This window comes from Petromyzon marinus, chromosome 13 (genome assembly GCF_048934315.1).
Source record: "Petromyzon marinus isolate PM22_M1 ecotype Great Lakes invasive population chromosome 13, UKy_Petmar_22M1.pri1.0, whole genome shotgun sequence".
Lineage (NCBI taxonomy): Eukaryota > Metazoa > Chordata > Hyperoartia > Petromyzontiformes > Petromyzontidae > Petromyzon > Petromyzon marinus.
Genome location: NC_133679.1, coordinates 1,043,174 through 1,063,076, shown reverse-complemented (window position 1 = coordinate 1,063,076; position 19,903 = coordinate 1,043,174). Strand labels below are relative to the sequence as shown.

General features: G+C 51.0%; 1 protein-coding gene across 2 annotated transcripts in view; it reads right to left on the bottom strand.

The window, feature by feature from the left end:
• Positions 1-19,903, bottom strand: part of PRTG (protogenin) — a 121,978-nt gene that overhangs the window by 44,902 nt on the left and 57,173 nt on the right. For both annotated transcript variants that reach the window (XM_032953820.2, XM_032953821.2), the window contains exons 5-8: positions 19,185-19,322; positions 17,383-17,541; positions 10,865-11,027; positions 8,992-9,236 (exon numbers count right to left, since the gene is read on the bottom strand). In XM_032953820.2, the coding sequence (XP_032809711.1) occupies positions 8,992-9,236; positions 10,865-11,027; positions 17,383-17,541; positions 19,185-19,322 (705 nt within the window). The remainder of the gene's footprint in view (positions 1-8,991; positions 9,237-10,864; positions 11,028-17,382; positions 17,542-19,184; positions 19,323-19,903) is intronic.

Sequence of the window (19,903 nt, the reverse complement as noted above, 5' to 3'; positions counted from 1 at the left end):
TTTTGTACGTTTGCCCACTGGCAAAGATATGATCGGTCTATAATTTTAATGGTAGGTTTATTTGAACAGTGAGAGACAGAATAACAACAACAAAATCCAGAAAAACGCATGTCAAAAATGTTATAAATTGATTTGCATTTTAATGAGGGAAATAAGTATTTGACCCCCTCTCAATCAGAAGAATTTCTGGCTCCCAGGTGTCTTTCATACAGGTAACGAGCTGACATTAGGAGCACACTCTTAAAGGGAGTGCTCCTAATCTCAGCTTGTTACCTGTATAAAAGACACCTGTCCACAGAAGCAATCAATCAATCAGATTCCAAACTCTCCACCATGGCCAAGACCAAAGAGCTCTCCAAGGATGTCAGGGACAAGATTGTAGACCTACACAAGGCTGGAATGGGCTACAAGACCATTGCCAAGCCGCTTGGTGAGAAGGTGACAACAGTTGGTGCGATTATTCGCAAATGGAAGAAACACAAAATAACTGTCAATCTCCCTCGGCCTGGGGCTCCATGCAAGATCTCACCTCGTGGAGTTGCAATGATCATGAGAACGGTGAGAAATCAGTCCAGAACTACACGGGAGGATCTTGTCAATGATGTCAAGGCAGCTGGGACCATAGTCATCAAGAAAACAATTCGTAACACACTACGCCGTGAAGGACTGAAATCCTGCAGCACCCACAAGGTCCCCCTGCTCAAGAAAGCACATATACATGCCGTCTGAAGTTTGCCAATGAACATCTGAATGATTCAGAGGACAACTGGGTGAAAGTGTTATGGTCAGATGAGACCAAAATGGAGCTCTTTGGCATCAACTCAACTCGCCGTGTTTGGAGGAGGAGGAGCTGCCTATGACCCCAAGAACACCATCCCCATCGTCAAACATGGAGGTGGAAACATTATGCCTTGGGGTTTTTTTCTGCTAAGGGGACAGGACAACTTCACCGCATCAAAGGGACGATGGATAGGGTCATGTACCGTCAAATCTTGGGTGAGAACCTCCTTCCCTCAGCCAGGGCATTGAAAATGGGTCGTGGATGGGTATTCCAGCAAGTCAATGACCAAAAACACACGGCTAAGGCAACAAAGGAGTGGCTCAAGAAGAAGCACATTAAGGTCCTGGAGTGGCCTAGCCAGTCTCCAGACCTTAATCCCATAGAAAATCTGTGGAGGGAGCTGAAGGTTCGAGTTGCCAAACGTCAACCTCGAAACCTTAATGACTTGGTTAAGATCTGCAAAGAGGAGTGGGACAAAATCCCTCCTGAGATGTGTGCAAACCTGGTGGCCAACTACAAGAAACGTCTGACCTCTGTGATTGCCAACAAGGGTTTTGCCACCAAGTACTAAGTCATGTTTTGCAGAGGGGTCAAATACTTATTTCCCTCATTAAAATGCAAATCAATTTATAAAATTTTTGACATGCGTTTTTCTGGATTTTGTTGTTATTCTATCTCTCACTGTTCAAATAAACCTACCATTAAAATTATAGACTGATCATTTCTTTGTCAGTGGGCAAACGTACAAAATCAGCAGGGGATCAAATACTTTTTCCCTCACTGTATTATCAACTCGCTTGACTAATTTGTAATGTTATGACAGCCCTAACAGTTTTTACTCAATGGTAAAACTAAAATTAGGGACAGCGTTGGCAATGGCGCATGCCAGCTTCTCTATTGACCCTGACCCAAGCGGAGCAAGTGTGTGTGTAACATGCGTGTGTGTAACATGCGTGTGTAGTGTGTAACGTGTGTGTGAAACGTGTGTGCAATTTATGTAACGTGTAATGTGCGTGTGTAATGTGTGTGTAACGTGTGTGTGTAGTGTGTAACGTGTGTATGTGTGTAACGTGTGTGCATAATGTGTGTAATGTGTGTGTGTATAATGCACTTACTAAATATTTTCTAAAGCATCTTATAATTTGGAGAATGTGTCCATGTGTACTGCTGCTATATGGCAGTGTTCGTGCTAAAGTTGGTAGCTATTTATACATTTTCCGCGAATATTCGTTTTCGCAGTAAGGGAGCGATTTATTGCTTTGTGTAATCCAAATCGTATAATTTGCTTGTAGCTTTTCAGCAGTGTGGATGTTGCATTTGTTTTTTTAGCTATTTGGAGGGCACTGGAAAACCTGGAGGAACCCCATGCAGAACCAGAGGGGAACATTCAGTGCCCACACAGAGAGGCCCCCAAGTCGGAATCAAACCCTGGCCCTTCTTGCTGTGAGGCTCCAGGGTTACCACTGTGCCACCCCGCCGACTATTTCATGGTAACGTTCAAAAATAACTTCGTGATTTACTTTACAAAAAAGAGAGGATCTCGGTTTAGAACGGCAGGCAGCCACCAATCCCAGGGACTTCTCGCTAACGAGCGGTGGACAACCGATATGTCGATAATCAGCCGGTCATTTACCACACACGCCTCTCCTCATTCCATTCTTGATCTCAGCAGCCTCCGAGAAGCGCTTCCCAACGTTTCAAAAAAACGGGGGGTATTACCGCATTATTTTTCAATACCGTCGCAATCTTCACGTATAACCGCGTGAGAGGCCTCCGAGACGCGAAGAGCCACGCCGACTCACGGCACCAACACCCCCGACGCTGCGACGCCAATGGCGAGGAGATGCAGGCGAGGGTTGCGAAGGTTGCGAGAGTTGCGAGGGTTGCGAGGGTTGCGAGGGTTGCGAGGGTCGCGAGAGTTGCGAGGGTTGCGAGAGTTGCGAGGGTTGCGAGGGTTGCGAGGGTTGCGAGGGTTGCGAGGGTTGCGAGGGTTGCGAGGGTCGCGAGGGTTGCGAGGGTTGCGAGGGTTGCGAGGGTTGCGAGGGTTGCGAGGGTTGCGAGGGTTGCAAGAGTTGCGAGGGTTGCGAGGGTTGCGAGGGTTGCGAGGGTTGCGAGAGTTGCGAGGGTTGCGAGGGTCGCGAGAGTCGCGAGGGTTGCGAGGGTTGCGAGGGTTGCGAGGGTTGCGAGGGTTGCGAGGGTTGCGAGAGTTGCGAGGGTTGCGAGGGTTGCGAGGGTTGCAAGAGTTGCGAGGGTTGCGAGGGTTGCGAGGGTTGCGAGGGTCGCGAGAGTTGCGAGGGTTGCGAGGGTCGCGAGAGTTGCGAGGGTTGCGAGGGTTGCGAGGGTTGCGAGGGTTGCGAGGGTTGCGAGGGTTGCGAGAGTTGCGAGGGTTGCGAGGGTTGCGAGGGTTGCGAGGGTTGCGAGGGTCGCGAGAGTTGCGAGGGTTGCGAGGGTTGCGAGGGTTGCGAGGGTTGCGAGGGTTGCGAGGGTCGCGAGAGTCGCGAGGGTTGCGAGGGTTGCGAGGGTTGCGAGGGTTGCGAGGGTTGCGAGGGTTGCAAGAGTTGCGAGGGTTGCGAGGGTTGCGAGGGTTGCGAGGGTCGCGAGAGTCGCGAGGGTTGCGAGGGTTGCGAGGGTTGCGAGGGTTGCGAGGGTTGCAAGAGTTGCGAGGGTTGCGAGGGTTGCGAGGGTTGCGAGGGTTGCGAGGGTCGCGAGGGTCGCGAGGGTCGCGAGGGTTGCGAGGGTTGCGAGGGTTGCGAGGGTTGCGAGAGTTGCGAGGGTTGCGAGGGTTGCGAGGGTTGCGAGGGTTGCGAGGGTTGCACGGCCGCTTCATCATCAACAATTGTCAACAGCGTTTGACCGGCCCATCGCTGAGCATGCGGTCTCTGGAGCAACGACAACAAATCTATTTACGAGGCAAAGTACTTGTAAACGTGATATAAATGAAAGCGTGATATCTCTATGTATGGCCCAACCGTAGGAAAATGGAATTGGTAATTAAATGTGATAAATCACCTCGAAAATATCATCGAATAAATAGCAGCTCGGCAGGCTGAGGTATTGAGTTACAAACGTGCTGTATTGAGTTTGAAGTGTATTTTTAGCATGAAAGTAGACGCTGTTTAGATTTGCTCAAAACAGACAAACAAATACAAATCAATACCAATGAAGTGAGTATCACATTTCCTGTCATAAGAGCTGACATCCCAAAGCTTTCACAAACATGGTGATCGTGTCCTCGGCATTTCTCAAGGCACAGAGCGACCACCACAAGGTTACCTTTATTCAAACCGTTGCTTACACATCCACACACACACACATTTATACAGACATCTATATTCGCAATTTCACATGTGCATTAATATGCACAGATACATTATCACACACCCACGCGCACAGTTACACACATTCACATGCATGTTTTCACACACGTGGATTCACACACGGGCACGCATATCTTTTGGAAGTCATATTTACACATTCACACTCTCACATACAAAGACAAAGATGCCCTGTATGTGACGATGATGTTACCACGGCAATTGTACCAGGCTAGGTCCACTCTGAGGCCACATACACAGTGCCATTCTCATTTCCATTCACATACGTTCAAACATACGCATTTGTATGCGCTCAGGAACACACGCACAAACACACAGACTTCAGAACAATTTTAAGCAATCATATCTATAAACGTTGAATGTTGCTATGAACTGAAACTTTAACTTCAGAGTAAGTGAACGCGCGTGCACGCGTATAGAGAAACACAAACATTCACACGTGCACACGCCTTTTCAATGTCTCTGCCGCTCCGTATTAAACAGTTATTATGTCGCAATCTAAAGAAGGTTACTTAAATTAGCCGGCAGAGAGAAAGGCCCGTTTAATGCGACTAGAATAGGTTAAAACGGGTGCAGAGCAACACAAACCAAAACAATTACAGCCTCATTTGCATGAAATCGTTTCTCCCCCTCACGGAGCCCTCCCCAGGATCACCGATCAATGCAGGGAGCGTACGGCACGAGGATTTCCACGCTCAACAATCGCCTCACTTTTCACAAACACAGGCTGGCCGCACGGACCGTTATTAACTGGCACCGGTGGAGAAAGGCCCTTATTGATCAGCAATAATTAAAACGGCGTTGCTGCCAGGGCCTCTGTCTCTGAAGCCCTCAGAGGAGCACAAAGGGCCTGGGGGGGTCCCCCCCCCCCCGCTCGCTTCAAGCGGGGGGAGGGGGGGGACCCCGAGCGGGGTCCTCGGGGTCCCCTACTTCCCCCCCGCTCGCTTCGAGCAGGGGGGGGGGGGGGGCGGTGGTCCCGGGCAAACAAACGGCTCGGCCACGGCGTCGGCGGCCGGCAATTCAAGCGCCTTAATTGGTTTTCTCTCCTCGGCAGCATTCACGCTCGTGTGGTCATCTCGCCGAGGTGCCGCGGGTCACGCCGGAGCGGCGAAGCCCCGGCTTATTAACGTGCGGCGGCAACGGCAGCGCGGGGCCCTCGCGCGGCTCCAGCCCCGCACCGCTCGCCAATAAACAAATAAAAGGCGCTCTTCTCCGGTAACACAAAAGTGTCTCTCTTTAAATTAATGCAGACCAAAAGACACGCGGGGATTATCCACCGGCCACCTTTCTCTCCACACAAATTAAGTAGAAACACGGGCATTGTGCAGCTTTCTCCATTTCATGTGGCCCAGCTGCCCGGAGGATGTCAAGAGCCCTCTTTCCACTCTTGTTCCTGTAACCCTTGACCCTTGTTTCAGCTGCCAGGCGGTGCGTTTCAGTGGGGATTTGGGCGGTGGGTCACCGCGGGTTCTGGGAAAGCGGCGCCGAGCCAAGCGACCATCTTGCGATGTGGGCACTCCACCAGGGCCCGTGGCGTACGCGGTGCCGGTGAGCCGCATGTGGTGTGGCGCGACGCGGGGCCCTGCTACTACCAAAGGGCCTTAGCCTCATCTGCAACCAACCTCACACTTCAGATGCAACATCCTCAAAAGTATCTTTTGTCCAGAGCTTCCCACCTCCGCTAATGAAAGAACCAAAGTAAATGATGCTCTTTGAGATGAAAATCGGTGTGCTTCGCCGCCAACGCATTTCAGAAGCTCTGTCGCGTTAGAAACTCGTGTGCAGCGGCAAAAACGGATACGCTTAAGCGTTTCTCATTTTTGAATTAAAGCAACAAAACCAAAGGCGACGAGTAATTGAAATGAGATTTCCAATTTAAACCGGCAAAAGAAACCTGCCAAACGCTGACCAAACAGCCCATTATCGGCGGAGCCTTTGTCTCTATTGCTCTGCACGAGTCACGACGGCAGATGTCCCCACGGGCCGAGTGCTGAGGAGGTCTGCACGGGAACATTTACTCATCCCAGAAGCGGCCCCAAGAAGCACGAGGCTAAAACAGACTTAAAAGGCTGCCAAACCCACTCCTCGCAAAACAAAACCAAAATCACCATCGTATCAAAATAGAATTATATTGGGAAACGTAACCACATTACCATGAAAAATAAACACATGTCAGGCCTGAGACTAGCCTGCGATGTATTTATGTGACGTGTAGCGAATGTTCCACTAACACGTTTCCAATGTTTAGCTAACATGTCCCCAGAGTTGCTTTATTTTTACGGCCAAGAAAAATGACTCCCCTTATCTCTTAAAGCACTTTTCCCTCAAAACGAAACATTCATAACTTTAGACGGACATCAAACCTCGTGTGTGCGTGCGCGTCACGTCAGCCTTAATAGGTGCTCCGTACGAATTGTTACGTCAGAGGTTTTACGTCCACGAATGGGGAGGCGTTTCTCTTTCTCGTACTCTGCTGACACATGGCAGTGGTGCCCAGAAGTCAGTGACCAAGCGGAAGACTGTGGCCAGATGGTGGGATACTGTAAGGGGCAGACCTTGGAGGTCATGTGTCCACTCAGCAACAGCTGTCGCATCGAGCAGAAGGAAGGAAGCGATGGCGAGACATGGCGGCATACATTGCATCGGGGAGGATGACCTCTTGACCTCAACCTTGACCTAATATATAAACCAACTGCTATTTTCTCTCCACTTTCAACCCCTTGTTGGTGCCTTAACAAATTGAATTACTCCTCCTGTGCCATCGTCCAGTTTCTCATCTCTTCTCCACCCAGACGGCCCAAACAGGGCAGCTGAACGCCTCCTCTTGCCGGCAGAGTATTATCTTCTGTAGCCATGACTTCAACCATTCTCTTTATGCCGCTGAGCTCACACGCTGATATCTATCCCTTTAAACCGTCTCGCACAGCCGGTGTACGCCAACAACATTTTTTATTTAAATGTTGCATCACTTTGTGCAGCTACCGTATACCATCCTTGGCATAAGTATTCCCCCCACAGATCGCATACTCCAAGCCTCCACTGAAATTTGGTATGAAAAACATCTAAACTGCACGTGTGTATTACAATTACTTCCCACAAACGTCTCTGACAATCCTACTACTTTGTATCAAAAACTCTGAGCTGTGATAACGGTCAATCATAGCGCTTTGTCAATGCACTGCTGGATGAACCCTTTCCTACGCTGTGTTGGTTAGCATGATGACTTTTTGACCATACTTCACAATGCTGATCACTGCAGAATGGTGATGGGGCTGGTGGCTTCTCTCAGGGTCAGTTCAGATATCACTCACTAATGTTGTTAGCCCTGGCTGGGAATCTAATTCAGTTGGCTGGGTTCACTGCGCAGTGTGCAAATCAATGTGACACTACTCCACCTACTAAACTATAAATCTGTTACATTTTACACCATGCTGCTACAAGTCAACGATTCTTGAATGCAAGTCTATACTACAAATGACCATATCCTAACTTTATATAATACAAGTCTATTATTAGAATACTATTAGAATCTCAACTCCATTTCAATCGTTTAGCCTCGCCTGAAAAGTAATCTCTCTCCACTCATTACCCACCAGCAAATTCCCACCAAGCACGGCGATAACATCTCAACGCTGCTGACATTAAGAGACAGCGGCTCAACACAGACGGGTGGCTTCACCCTCAGCTCCGCAGCTTCAATTGAAGAGTCTACATTCCCTTTGAATGGGACGCACAACAAAGTGTGAGGCAAGCCGTGGTCTATTGTGTGACGATCCACTTTGCGTTGTGCTGCCAAATTTAAGCCAAATTGCAAATTGTCCGTTGGGCAGTGCGAGGACCCATGAAGCATGGCCTCGATATTGAATGGGGCCTGTGAATCACCAAGACCTCTCCTCACTCGTGCCCACAGGGTCAGCCGGAGGGGCCCTTCATTCATTCCTGCCACGAATCACGAGGGGGCCCCCTTCCGATCCAACCAGGCCAACCCATCGCTCCCCTCAGACTGCCTTACAGGCCCCCATTACCTCATCCAATCAATGGGCTCCTCTCTCGGCCTCCCTTCTGTGCACCACTTGTGCCATCACCTCCCGCGATCCGCTCCACATTTTCACGTCTTCTTTCCAAATGTCACTTGGACCCACTTCTCTCTACAAACCAGGTAGATCGCATTCTCTATCTTCCACAAATCACTTTTATTCCTCTGCCTGCCTCCATCGTTTGCACGATGTATGTTTATAAGTTATTGCCATATCGAACAACTGTAAGACTTCGTTTATAAAGTTGGTAAAGCAACATTGCTATTGCTAACCTGACACCTCTCCATTGGCTCTAAAATGGGAATCTTTACTCCAGTGAGTATAGAATGTAGCCGTGATCAATCACATTCAAGGTTCACACAGACGTCACCATTCATTATGTTTCTTTAGCAGAGCCAGCGCCCTTGTAGATTCAGGCTTTAGCATCTCAGAGAAACGGTGATTCAAAAGAAAGCCCGGTGTGCGATGTGGAAACACTGAGTGAACCTCGACCACATCGTGGTGAATCACTCTGCCCTCAGCGCGAGTCTGTCGGTCTCTATGCAAGTCAAAAACTCAACAGGGGCAATGAAGCAATACACTCACTTAACTGAAGCCACTTTCACGTGAACTAACCTGGATGTAGAATTCTATGACCGCTATTTACCACACACACGAGAGAGAGCCGTGGCATCACAGCAGAACGCTGAACTTCTTCATACCATACGTAGCCAACCGTGCTCATCGGAGATGCAGGGGAAGGACAAAAACTAAACACAGAAAAGAGAACGGCGCGGCCAGCTCGAGGCTGGGAATGCTTTAAGGGAGGGGGGCCTCTGGCCGCGCGCGGGAGCCTCACCCTCAGCCTTCATGTAGTGCACGGAGTAGGCGATGACGCGGTGCGCGTTGTGCAGCGGCCGCTCCCACGTGAGCAGGATGGCCGTGCTGGACACGGTGTGGGCGGCGACGGCGCGGGGGGCCCCGGGCCGCTCCTCCGACACGACGACGCCCAGCCAGGCCGCCGCCGTGCCGCTGCCCAGCGCGTTCTCCGCCACGCACTGGTAGTAGGCCTCGTCCTCCGCTATCAGCTGCGTGATCACCAGCCTGCGGGGCACGGGGGGAGCGGCGTCAGGCGGCGGCGCTTGCCGCGGCGGCGCGTCCATCGGGGGCGTGCAGGCGCCCATGCCAACCACAATATGCCACCGATTCATAGTGCAGGCACGGTATGCTCTTCAAAAACTTGACGCTAAACGGCCCTTGCACACAGGCCTAGCATTCAGCGCTGGCCTGCGCGAGCCTCGTATACGGACCGGACGCTCAGAAGTACAACTGTGTTGTCACAGGGCTTTAGACTTTGTGAACACGCAGCATTGCAAGCTTGCTGAAAAGAAGGTGAAACTCGCACGCGACTCAGTGCTAAAGTTGCATCAGCAAAGATATGGCACACCAAGGACATTTAGCATTTAAACAAAAAACAATAAAATCAAGCACTATAATAAAATATAGTAATTCACACAAAGCACTCTGTACAAACAATTACAAAACCCCGCAGGCATGGCAATAATACACACCGACATTCAGCACAGGACACACACAGCAGAAGTGGCTCTGCCGAGACAGGTGGAGCCATCACGAGGGTGCTCCGTGCACCCTGCTCTCTCGGGCTGCCCGTGACATTGAGCGGCCGGGTCAAGCTTACACAAAGTGCAGGAGAGTGGTGCTCTGGGCACGGGAGGCCTCTCGGTCTTGAATCTCTATGGGTCCCGAGCAAGGAGCCGCGCCACTTATTTCAGTGACAATGCGGCGAGTGCACCGCTTGTTTTACCTGCCGCGGCAATCCGAAGACGGCCGGGCACGCTGGCCAGAGGTTGGCGGCGTGTCCGTCGAGCGGCACGAGTTAAGGATCCGCAGGCCCCCCACTCACGTCCCTGGGGGGCTCGCGAGCGCGGCCGGCGCTGCTACTTTGCCACCTTTATTTCCTTCGCAGATGTTGTAAACAAAGCGCCAGGTGCCCATTTAGGTAAAGTCGACCCTGGGGAGGCTCTCTCTAAGGGTGGAACAAAGGCCAATAGAATTTGTTGGAATTCAAGCGTCGCAGGATAGAATCCGACCGGGATCACGGGCAGCAGCGAACACTGCACGGGCCACTCAGCCACGTAACGCCGAAATCTTCCATTGAGCCTCGAGGGTGCCAAGCGCGGCCACTTTTCTTTGTCTGCCGTCCACTCGTGCCGCTACCAATTCCCCTCAATTCAGCTCAATGCGGTCTCCGGACCTTACCCCCTGCACACAGCTCTAAAGGGGCATTATCATGCGGTCTCCTCTCGCCTAATTGAACCCATAATCTGCGATACGAGTAGTCGTTAGCGTGCATAAAGCAAAGAAGAGCAGGTGTTGGGGTTTACGTGTGTGCACTGTGCGTGCTCAAATTCACTTGTACGTGCACGTGAGTGGCATGGCGATTAGTGCACGCTATGATACCAGTGGCCTGGTTTCAATTGCCAGCCTGGGATCAATTCCTAGGCAGGCACACCATGGAACCTGTCTTGGGCCTCCTTTAAGTAAACTCGGCACTAGGAAGACAAAGGAATCCCGGCATAGTCGTAGTGGTCCCACCCCACCATCACGTGCTTACTAACAGCAACTAACAGCACTTGGCTGAGCAGTCTGAGACTAACGGTGTGCGTGTGTGCTTGCCTGCGTGCGTGTGTGTGTGTGCGTGCGTGTGTCACCTGTTGTCCAGCACCTTAACCCGTCCGTTGGAGTGGATCGGCTCGCCGTTCTTGAGCCAGGCCACAGCGGGGGGCGGCACTCCCTCGGCGTGGCACATGAAGCGTGCCGTGCCGGCACGCGGCCGGCTCACGCTCTCGGGCTGCTCGACAAACCACGGCGCCGCTGCATGCGCAGGCGCACGGATGCACACACAATTACTCAACAATTGTGCACACATGCTCACGTATGCATGAGCATACACAAACAACAACAGCCCTCACAATAACTGGCAGAAACGTTACCAAAACACTTGTGAGCCCATGCATCCCATGGAAAACATTTTGAAATCGCATATGCACACGTGCAATGAATATAGAGTTTATGCCAGATGCTAGTCACTAACAGATACAAACGTATGATCGTGTATTTACACGCACACAAACATGCATTGACGTGTGTACGTAGTGACGCACGCACGCAACAAACATTCAGACCCCTTGGTGCCACGTGGCATGCACACATCTGTGTGTACGTACGTGTGTTGAACGTCTTTCGCACCATACGTAGCCAAACGTGCTAATCACTCACAAGAAGACGCACGCGTCACGCACGCTCACGCGGCTGCCCCTCGCTTATGCCTGGGTGCAGTTTACTCGTGTTCAAATGGTAATCATGTTTTATTTTGATTTCGCATCATTTGTGTTAAATTGCATTGGAAAAAATCCGTAGAATTTCGGTGGGGAAACCCAGGCAAGCAGCACAGCAACGGGGTCAACAACTGTCCCAGCTCTGTGGTCCTACATAGAGACCCAACAATTTAAGTGGCGTGCGTTGACGCAAACACAGCCGCTTCATCCTCACTCCCAACAAATCCGGTTGAGCGGCACTTCCTCCTCACGCACGCTACATTTGTGAACGCACGCGCAGTGGCGCGCGTACCCCGCCATAGTCAAATGACACTTTGTTGTCCCTGGGAGTAACATTAACTCGAAGAGACTGAATGTTAATGGTCTCCCTCAGAGGCTTCGGAGCCCCTAGGCACACAAACAGATCAATGCAGAAGGAGGCTGTGCAGAGGTCACGCTAAAGGTCAGCGTGGGAATTTTGGAGACATCAGGGTCACATCTCTGATGGCCTCCTCAACCAACCATTCAATACCCCATCTCTGACTGTGTGCGGCTTTGCCGCATGCGGTATCAAATTCTCCAGATCACGGAAAACATCAATCACGGCCAGATCGTCCGTCGCGCCTCATATTGACCAATAACACGTCTGACGTGCCGCTCATTACGTCGTTTCGTCTGCAAGCGCACGCACGTTAGGCGCTCGCGTGTGAATATGAAAGCGTGAATTATTAATTTGTTTATAATGGGAAAGACCGTTTTTTTTCAAATACGGTCCGTTTGTTTTTATGAGATTCATGGCACGAACAGCGATGTTGCGGCGTGCGGTTTGCATCCATGCGTGCAAATCGCGAAAGTGCGCCTCGCACGTGCACCCCCGATGAGATCCACGTCTTCTACGTCGTGAACACCCCTAGAATACCGGCTGTGCGTCGCCGTGCGCGTCGCCGTGCACGCGCGTGATGGTGAACGCGCCGTCGATCGATTTAGCAGAGCGATGCGGTGAGGGACCGGCGTCTGCTCCGCCGCGTCCATCTCCAGCGATGAGAACCTCGGAGCGAGTCAGCACCGAGGTCCTCAAATTACATTTGCATCCAATATAAACTGCCCGCTTAATTAAACGCCGCACCGTCGTGAATGAACAATGAGGAGCGCACTGTACTGCATGCTAAACAAGTTATAGCAAATCATATATACATTACGCGCGTTTAATGTATTTCCTCAAATTATACTTCTGATAAGAACAATAATAAACAATAAAATGACAAATCATTAATACCATTTTCTAAAATTACCCATACATAATTTCAGGAGCAATAGCAGCAGATTAAGAAACATAAACAGAGTAATGAAATAATAACTAGGAGGATCGGAAAAGAAAATAACATTGAATTTTCTTTCACATTACGATAATATGACTCTCACACAGCGACAGGGAGCGGAGGCACGAAGGAGGGATAACAAACAGGGGCAGCAAAGCCCCACAGCTGCTTCAAAGGGCACAGCCATTACTCATGACTCAGCTCTCTCACGTGGACTCACACACACACATTACTGGCATGATGCAACCCACTTCAATGTAAAATACCCAATTGGGATTTCACACAGCAGCAACAATCGTTGCCCCATACTGCCAGACTGATGGCTGCTTGTAGGCCAGCTGCTGAGTCACCTCGTGCCCACGGGGACAACTGCCACTGGGGGTGCCCCTCTCACATGTGATGTGAGATGTAAAACGCTGTGAGACGCGCCGGCGTATTGGAGGGCGCGGAATTAAGAACACCATCATCGTCGTTGTAAAACGTGGCGTCGTCCACGAGAGCCAGCAAGTCCGTTTCAGAGGCCCGTTGCCATAATTCGCAGCTCAGGTTTTGCCCTGGCTCAAGAACAATTGTCCTTGTTACGTAAACAATGTGGCCAAGTGATGTCTTCCCCAGCGCAGGTCTGCAGACGAACTGGGTAAATAAAAGAACGCGCAACGACAATCCCAGCTCACGACAGATGACGTAGAAGTGACGACAAAGAGCTCCACAAAGGCCTCCACACAGCCCAAGCTGCTGAATCCAGCCCTCCTCCCATGGTTTTATCTGTGGTGCATCTTCCGGTGAGGGAGTGACGCACAGAGATTCTCTGTGGGACATCTTCAGGTGAAGGAAAGACGCATGGAGATTATCTGTGGGGCATCTTCAGGTGAGGGAGAGACATACGGAGATTCTCCGTATGTTAGGGTTTGAGATTCTCTGTGGGGCATCTTCAGGTGAGGGAGAGACGCACGGAGATTCTCTGTCGGGCATCTTCAGGTAAGGGAGAGACACACGGAGATTCTCTGTGGGGCATCTTCAGGTGAGGGAGAGACACACAAAGATTCTCTGTGGGGCATCTTTACGTGAGGGAGAGACGCACGGAGATTCTCTGTGGGGCATCTTCAGGTGAGGGAGAGACACATAGCATCGGCTTCAACCCTTCGGCACGCCACGTTTTACCACGTCTCACCACGTCTCACCACGTCTCACCACGCCTCACTAGGAGTGAACCATTAAGCCAGGTGTCCAGAGTGCCCTCGATCAAAGCTAATTGTCGTGTGAAGTTTATCAATTCACCTCTTTTGATGTCATTCACACGCCGCAACTAGCGTGACATTTTTCTTTTAATCGTGAGCCTATGTCCAATAATTTATATTGACAATTTCATGCTTTGTAGTTTTACTCAACATTGTTTGGCTTGTGATATGAGCCACTGGCCTAACCTGCTTCTTGTTAGGTCGCCTTTACTCACTGCCACGTTCACCACGGCTGTCATGACCACCTACATCTGGCGACTCTGTGGCCAACAGTCGCCCAGGCCAGCAAAGTGGCACAGAATCCAGAGCGAGGGCTCGGTGGGACTCGGCTCGGTGGGACAGCTCAATGGCCTCTTTCCCAACAGAGCATTGCTCTGCCTCCTCCACCATCGTCTCCAGCCGAGATTATCCATAATCCTCTCCCCGCCCCCCCCTCCCCATCTGAACCGCAATCTTTCAGGACGAGGGTCAGCGGGCATTTGGTCTTTGCTCTCTGTCGCCGCTCAGGATGCCGGCTGCCTCCATTAAGGAGGATAAAATACTTTTTGATCTCATGGGAGGTTCCTACCCCCCTAACTCCCTCCTCTCCCAGCTCGTTGTGTTTTGTTTGTATTTCCACTTCGCTTAGACGATCGTTGCACTTTCCACTCACCTGTGCGTAAAACGTGCCCCAACGCCCACTCGCAGGCATCACACGGGATGGCTTTGGCTACAACTCCACGGCATTTGAGGCAGAAAAAGGAGTGGCAGTACACTATGCACGGGAGCCGTCAGCAGCAGCAGCTCTTCTGCCCGCTCTTGCTCACACACTCGGTAAAGACATCTCGACGTACAACGCATCCATTGGGACTGACAAACAAATACATGGCAGCTCAGCACTGGAGGGGGCTTCACCAACACAGATCTCAATTCGCCGCGGTCTGGAGACCAGACCAGCGTTGGAAAGACAGCTGCAAGAGATTGACGTCATCTCGAGCCGATTTCACCGCTGTGAGAGCCCGGTGCAAGGACAGTAGCTGGTGTCCTCATGACCATCACGGCCGAGTGCGGCGCCATTTGCAAACAGGGACAGAAGGCCCAACCGAGATGTCGTGGGTCTCAAATAATCGTTGTATTTCACTCAATTCCAGATCCAGTCACCGCATTCGTGAGTGCAAAGTCTACGGAAGCCCGGAATGTGGGCGCACTGTGAACCACCGCCAATTGAGTGCCTTTTATGGGGGAAGCAACAGCAGTGGCGGTTCACTCTGCCTCACCTGAAGTCGTCACGTGGCTCCCAAGCTTGGATGTAGATGTTTAAGTTGCTATGCACCGAGCCATACGCAAGAATAAGATTCTGAATCTCAACTCTAGATCATAACTTCCCGATATTTCCGCACACTGAGCTCTAGATTGAAAGGAACTCAGCCCAAACAAAACCCACAAACGGCTCTGATCAGATACAGCAGCACATACCTAGGCTGCGCATGTCCATTGCTGTACAACGTGAGACTGAAGTTTAATTCGTGACAAAAACAAAAAATACTTTAAAGCCACAGTCAGCACCTCGGCCATAGCGCTCCAGTATGGGAGCGATTTCACGGCGATGTCACGCGAGTGTCATGACGTCGCGCGTCACGCGTGTCGCACGGCCCAGCCAACACAGCTCGGGCACACGGCAGTACAAGGCAAGAGCGGTGCCGTTGCGTGTGGCTTGTGTCTTCCTTTAAACAGCAACAATAAGAAGCGTTTTGCTACAATGATGAACCAAAACAATCATTGCTCCCCGTGCCGGGAGGTGGACCATCTTCTGCTATTAAGCTTGATCAGTGCCGGATTATCCGAGTAGCAAAAGTAGCATATGCTCGGGCTCCGTTCTTTCAAGGGCCCCGTGCTAAATGCTTTCAAGCTATCAATTCCGTTTCAGCGATTCTGCACTTGCTCTATTACTATAGTACTACACTCCCTTCAACTTTTTATGAACGACTGGGTGTTTAAGGTTAGCGATTTGTCATATTATCTGGCTGTATAGCAAATGAAAACATACAATAACTTTACTATGCAAGTAAAAAAAGTTGCAGTTTAATATTTACGTGTGTTTTTTTTTGTATGGCCCAAAACTATCTACATCCGGCAGTGAGCTTGATGCGGCGTTATTGGTGAGCGTGGAAATCTTGCAACACTTAGACCGTGCTGTCAATCATGGCTCTTAGCTGCAAGTAACTGTATCTGCAGTTATTAGTGGACGGAAATTCATCATTGTGAAATAAAGAGCGGCATTAACGTTCCTCAGGGGACGAGCGCCATCGGTATAAACTGTAGTGGGGTCTCGGCTTCGGAGATTTTCGGCCACTTGAGACTCAGGCGTCTGCATTCAAAGTATGTGCACAGTGCCTGTTTTTCCAGTTGCCTGCAAAAAAATTGTTCCGGTGACATTTGAACACTGTAAAGAAACCACTTCCCTTCGCCAGTTAAGGGACTGGCGAGATAACAATGTCTTTTAGCGAGGCAGACGTGGTCCAGAAGGATTAACAGCAACAGCGGCAAAGGTTACGACCGTGAAAAAAACATTCTACGGCCAAATCCATCTCACTTACGTTTCAACGTTACAGCGGTGATTTCAGCCGCTTCTTTGTTTGGGGGATTTTTGCGAACATTCTACTGACGGCCCCCAAAGAAAGCATCGGCGTGAAACATCGTCAAGTAAGCGTGCCGTCCGCCAAGGTGTGCGGACACAAGAGGTCCCACGACGTTCTTCGTTAAGAGGAGGCCATTGTGCCAGGGTCAAACGTTGAGAGGAGCCGGTTGATATCCACTGAGTTATGGGAGGGTCCCATACTCCTGTGCACTCACTGGGGCCAAAGGGCTCAGTGTTCATCTGGGGTTTTCTTCAGACTGATGCGTTAATGATGACCTCGTGTCAAATATAGCTTCAAAAACTATATTTGGCACGGATTTCTTCTTAAAGTTTCATAGCAACGATGCTTGTGTGTGGATTACACGTGGAGTATTGCAGCGTAGAGATCGTGAGAGATGGCGGCGGCTTGGCTGGACCCTCATCCAGCAGCGGATTGTACGTTGGCTGATAATGATGATTTAAACAGTGCGAGCAGTACAATTATTGGGCAGTACAGATAGACATATAGACTACGGTCGGGTGCTCGTGTTTGTGAACTGCCCGAGCACTTAGAGGCACCGTCTCAAGCCAGCGTTAGCAGGACAGCCCCTATGGTGCCGCAATCACCCAGGAACGGACACCGCCATCTGTAAAGCGACAAGCCAGGGCTCCCACGCCGGGAGGTTCGACACTGGCGACACGTAACGGGCTCAGGGGGGCGGTGAAGCCAAGGCCTGGCGCGGAGGAGAAGAGACTCACCGAGCACGGTGAGCTGCCCCGTGGCCGTGGTGAAGTTGCGGGTGCCCGGCACGGAGGCGCGGCACACGTACACGCCGGCGTGGTGCGGCTGCACGTCGGCCAGGAGGAGATTGCCGGAGCCCAGCACCTGCGAGTGGTACACGTCCAGGGGCTGCTGGTCTGCGGTGCCCCCGTGGATGGACGCACATGCGCACACACACAGACACGCACGCACAGACGCACACATACAGGCACACACAGAGACAAGCACATGAATGCACAGATGCACACAAGCACGTGATAAAGGTCCCCAGTAGCCTACATACAAGTGCTGTAAGTGAGCACCTATTAGGGTCAATATGGCACACAATTGGGTGGTGTAGCTAGCACCATGCCCGCCTGCCTTTGTTTCCCCAGTGGTGATATTAGGTAACTTTTAAGGCTGAGTCGACCTAGGGGATGCCACTTCAGATATTCATCACTGATATTAGCCATGCCAGGTTCACAGAGCAGTGCACTTTGTATTACATCACCGCTCCCCACACATACACATATTCATATATATGTATATACATACATGACAATACACACATACACCTTCAGAAGGATATTAACACTTACCTCCATCTGATTAGAGACAAAGTCATAGGCAACCATGAACTACTCAATATCTGAAAATCAGGTCTATTTGGAACAATTCCTTTATTGCCTCCACACTAACTCACTGTCTACAAGTTGATGCAGCGATAACTGAGCTCACTCCGTTCCTGTCACCACCAATGCCTGGGAGGAGGGAGCGCGCCCATCGCTCTGGCTCTCTTGAGATAGGAGCAGAGGCACTGCGCGTTCCAGCACCCTGATGATGATGCTCAGTGGGAACTTGTGACCCAAAGTTTGAGGCAAAAAACAAAGTCCACCTTGGGCTCCCCGGTGTAGGTGGACTCATTAAGTGGCTTCATCAGCAACTTGTCCATCAGGTGATCTCATGCAGTCTGTGCAGCTTCCCAGTGGAGCCGGTTGTGGTGAGAGCCCAGGACTGGGTGCAGTGACACACTTCCCTGGCCTTCCGCTTATCAGCGGAGCCACCAGCTCAAGTCACCTGAAACTCACCTTGCCCAGAATTTGCACTCCATTCGTGTTTTTTGTATTACTTGTTGTATCGTTCTGACCCGCCCCGACTGGACGTCTGTGATAAAAGAGCTTTACAGCTTATCGGACTCCTCCAGTATAAATAAAATATTTTGATTCTGACTCTGAACTGGGAAGAGAGAGGTGGGGATCCCACAAGTGCTGTTAGTGAGTGATAGGTCTTCACATTTCCTTCAGTGGCCAGGGGTAATGAAGGCAAGCGAGAGAGGGTGGGAGGGCAACACTCATCTCAACTGGTGCCTCTGAGGCGGCGATAATTCCACATTCTCATGGTTCTCTATCGGTGCACGGAGAACAAAACGGTGGAAAACCATTCTCTGAGCAGCAATATTATTAAACGCTGCAAGGTGACACGGGTTTGATATTAATTTCAAAGATGTGTCCGCTTGTATAATACGCTCGCGGCCAGAGGTGACGCAGTGCAGTGGCGCGATAGGTGTTGGGCAGAGCGCCCGTCTCAAATGAAGAAGCGTTCTCGCTCTATTTATAAACACGGCCACGGTGTTATGCCGGGGCACAGGCTCGGGCCTGGCCGAGTGACGCACGCCTCTATTTCTGCGAGCGTTAATCGCGCGCCGGGCGCTCGCCCTCAAAGTGACACACGTGTTCCCGTGCAAAAATAAAGTGGGTGGTGGTGATGTCAAGCGGGGCGGCCCAGGGGTGGGGGCTCTTACCGAGGCGACTCCAGGAGACGATGGGGCGGGGGCGTCCCTGAGCGACGCACTCCAGCACCGCCGTGCCGCCCGCCTCCACCGTCACGTTGCGCGGCCGCTGCGTGATGTTCGGCTTCTCGTATCCCTCAAGCGGCAGAGCTGCGCACGCGGCCGAGGGCACCACAAGCGGGGAGTTAACGGGCGCCGCGAGCCGGCGTCGACGACGATTCGCAGCGCCTCTGCGGTGCCGGTCTCCACCGGCGGCGCCGAGGCAGCGGTGGAAATTTCACATTCCTTTGCGCGTGACAAATCGGTACCCGATTTATTGACCCAAAATAAATGAAGGAACTGATTCGACCGCTGACTGGGATTTTGAATTTGTGACCTTCTGATTGCGCGTTGAAGAGGCCAACGCCAAATTCAGAAACAGAAATTGAGATGCTGAGTTTTCAGTGCAGCGCAATAACGACCACCACACCGCTTTGCATACACAGACACACGTACACACACACAATTCCCTTTGAGACAATTACAACAGCCCTTCTCAATCATATGTTCTGTTTCCTGTCATTATCTTATCTAACAAGGTTCTAGTGAAGCACATCTCACGTGAGCGTTGTGGTCAAATCACCACTCCGAATCTTTGTGGGGTTTTTTTAATAAACAACGACAAACTCAAGGCATATTAAGACATTGTTTAAACCCCTGGAGGGTTTCTTTTGCAAACAAAAAGAACCTCG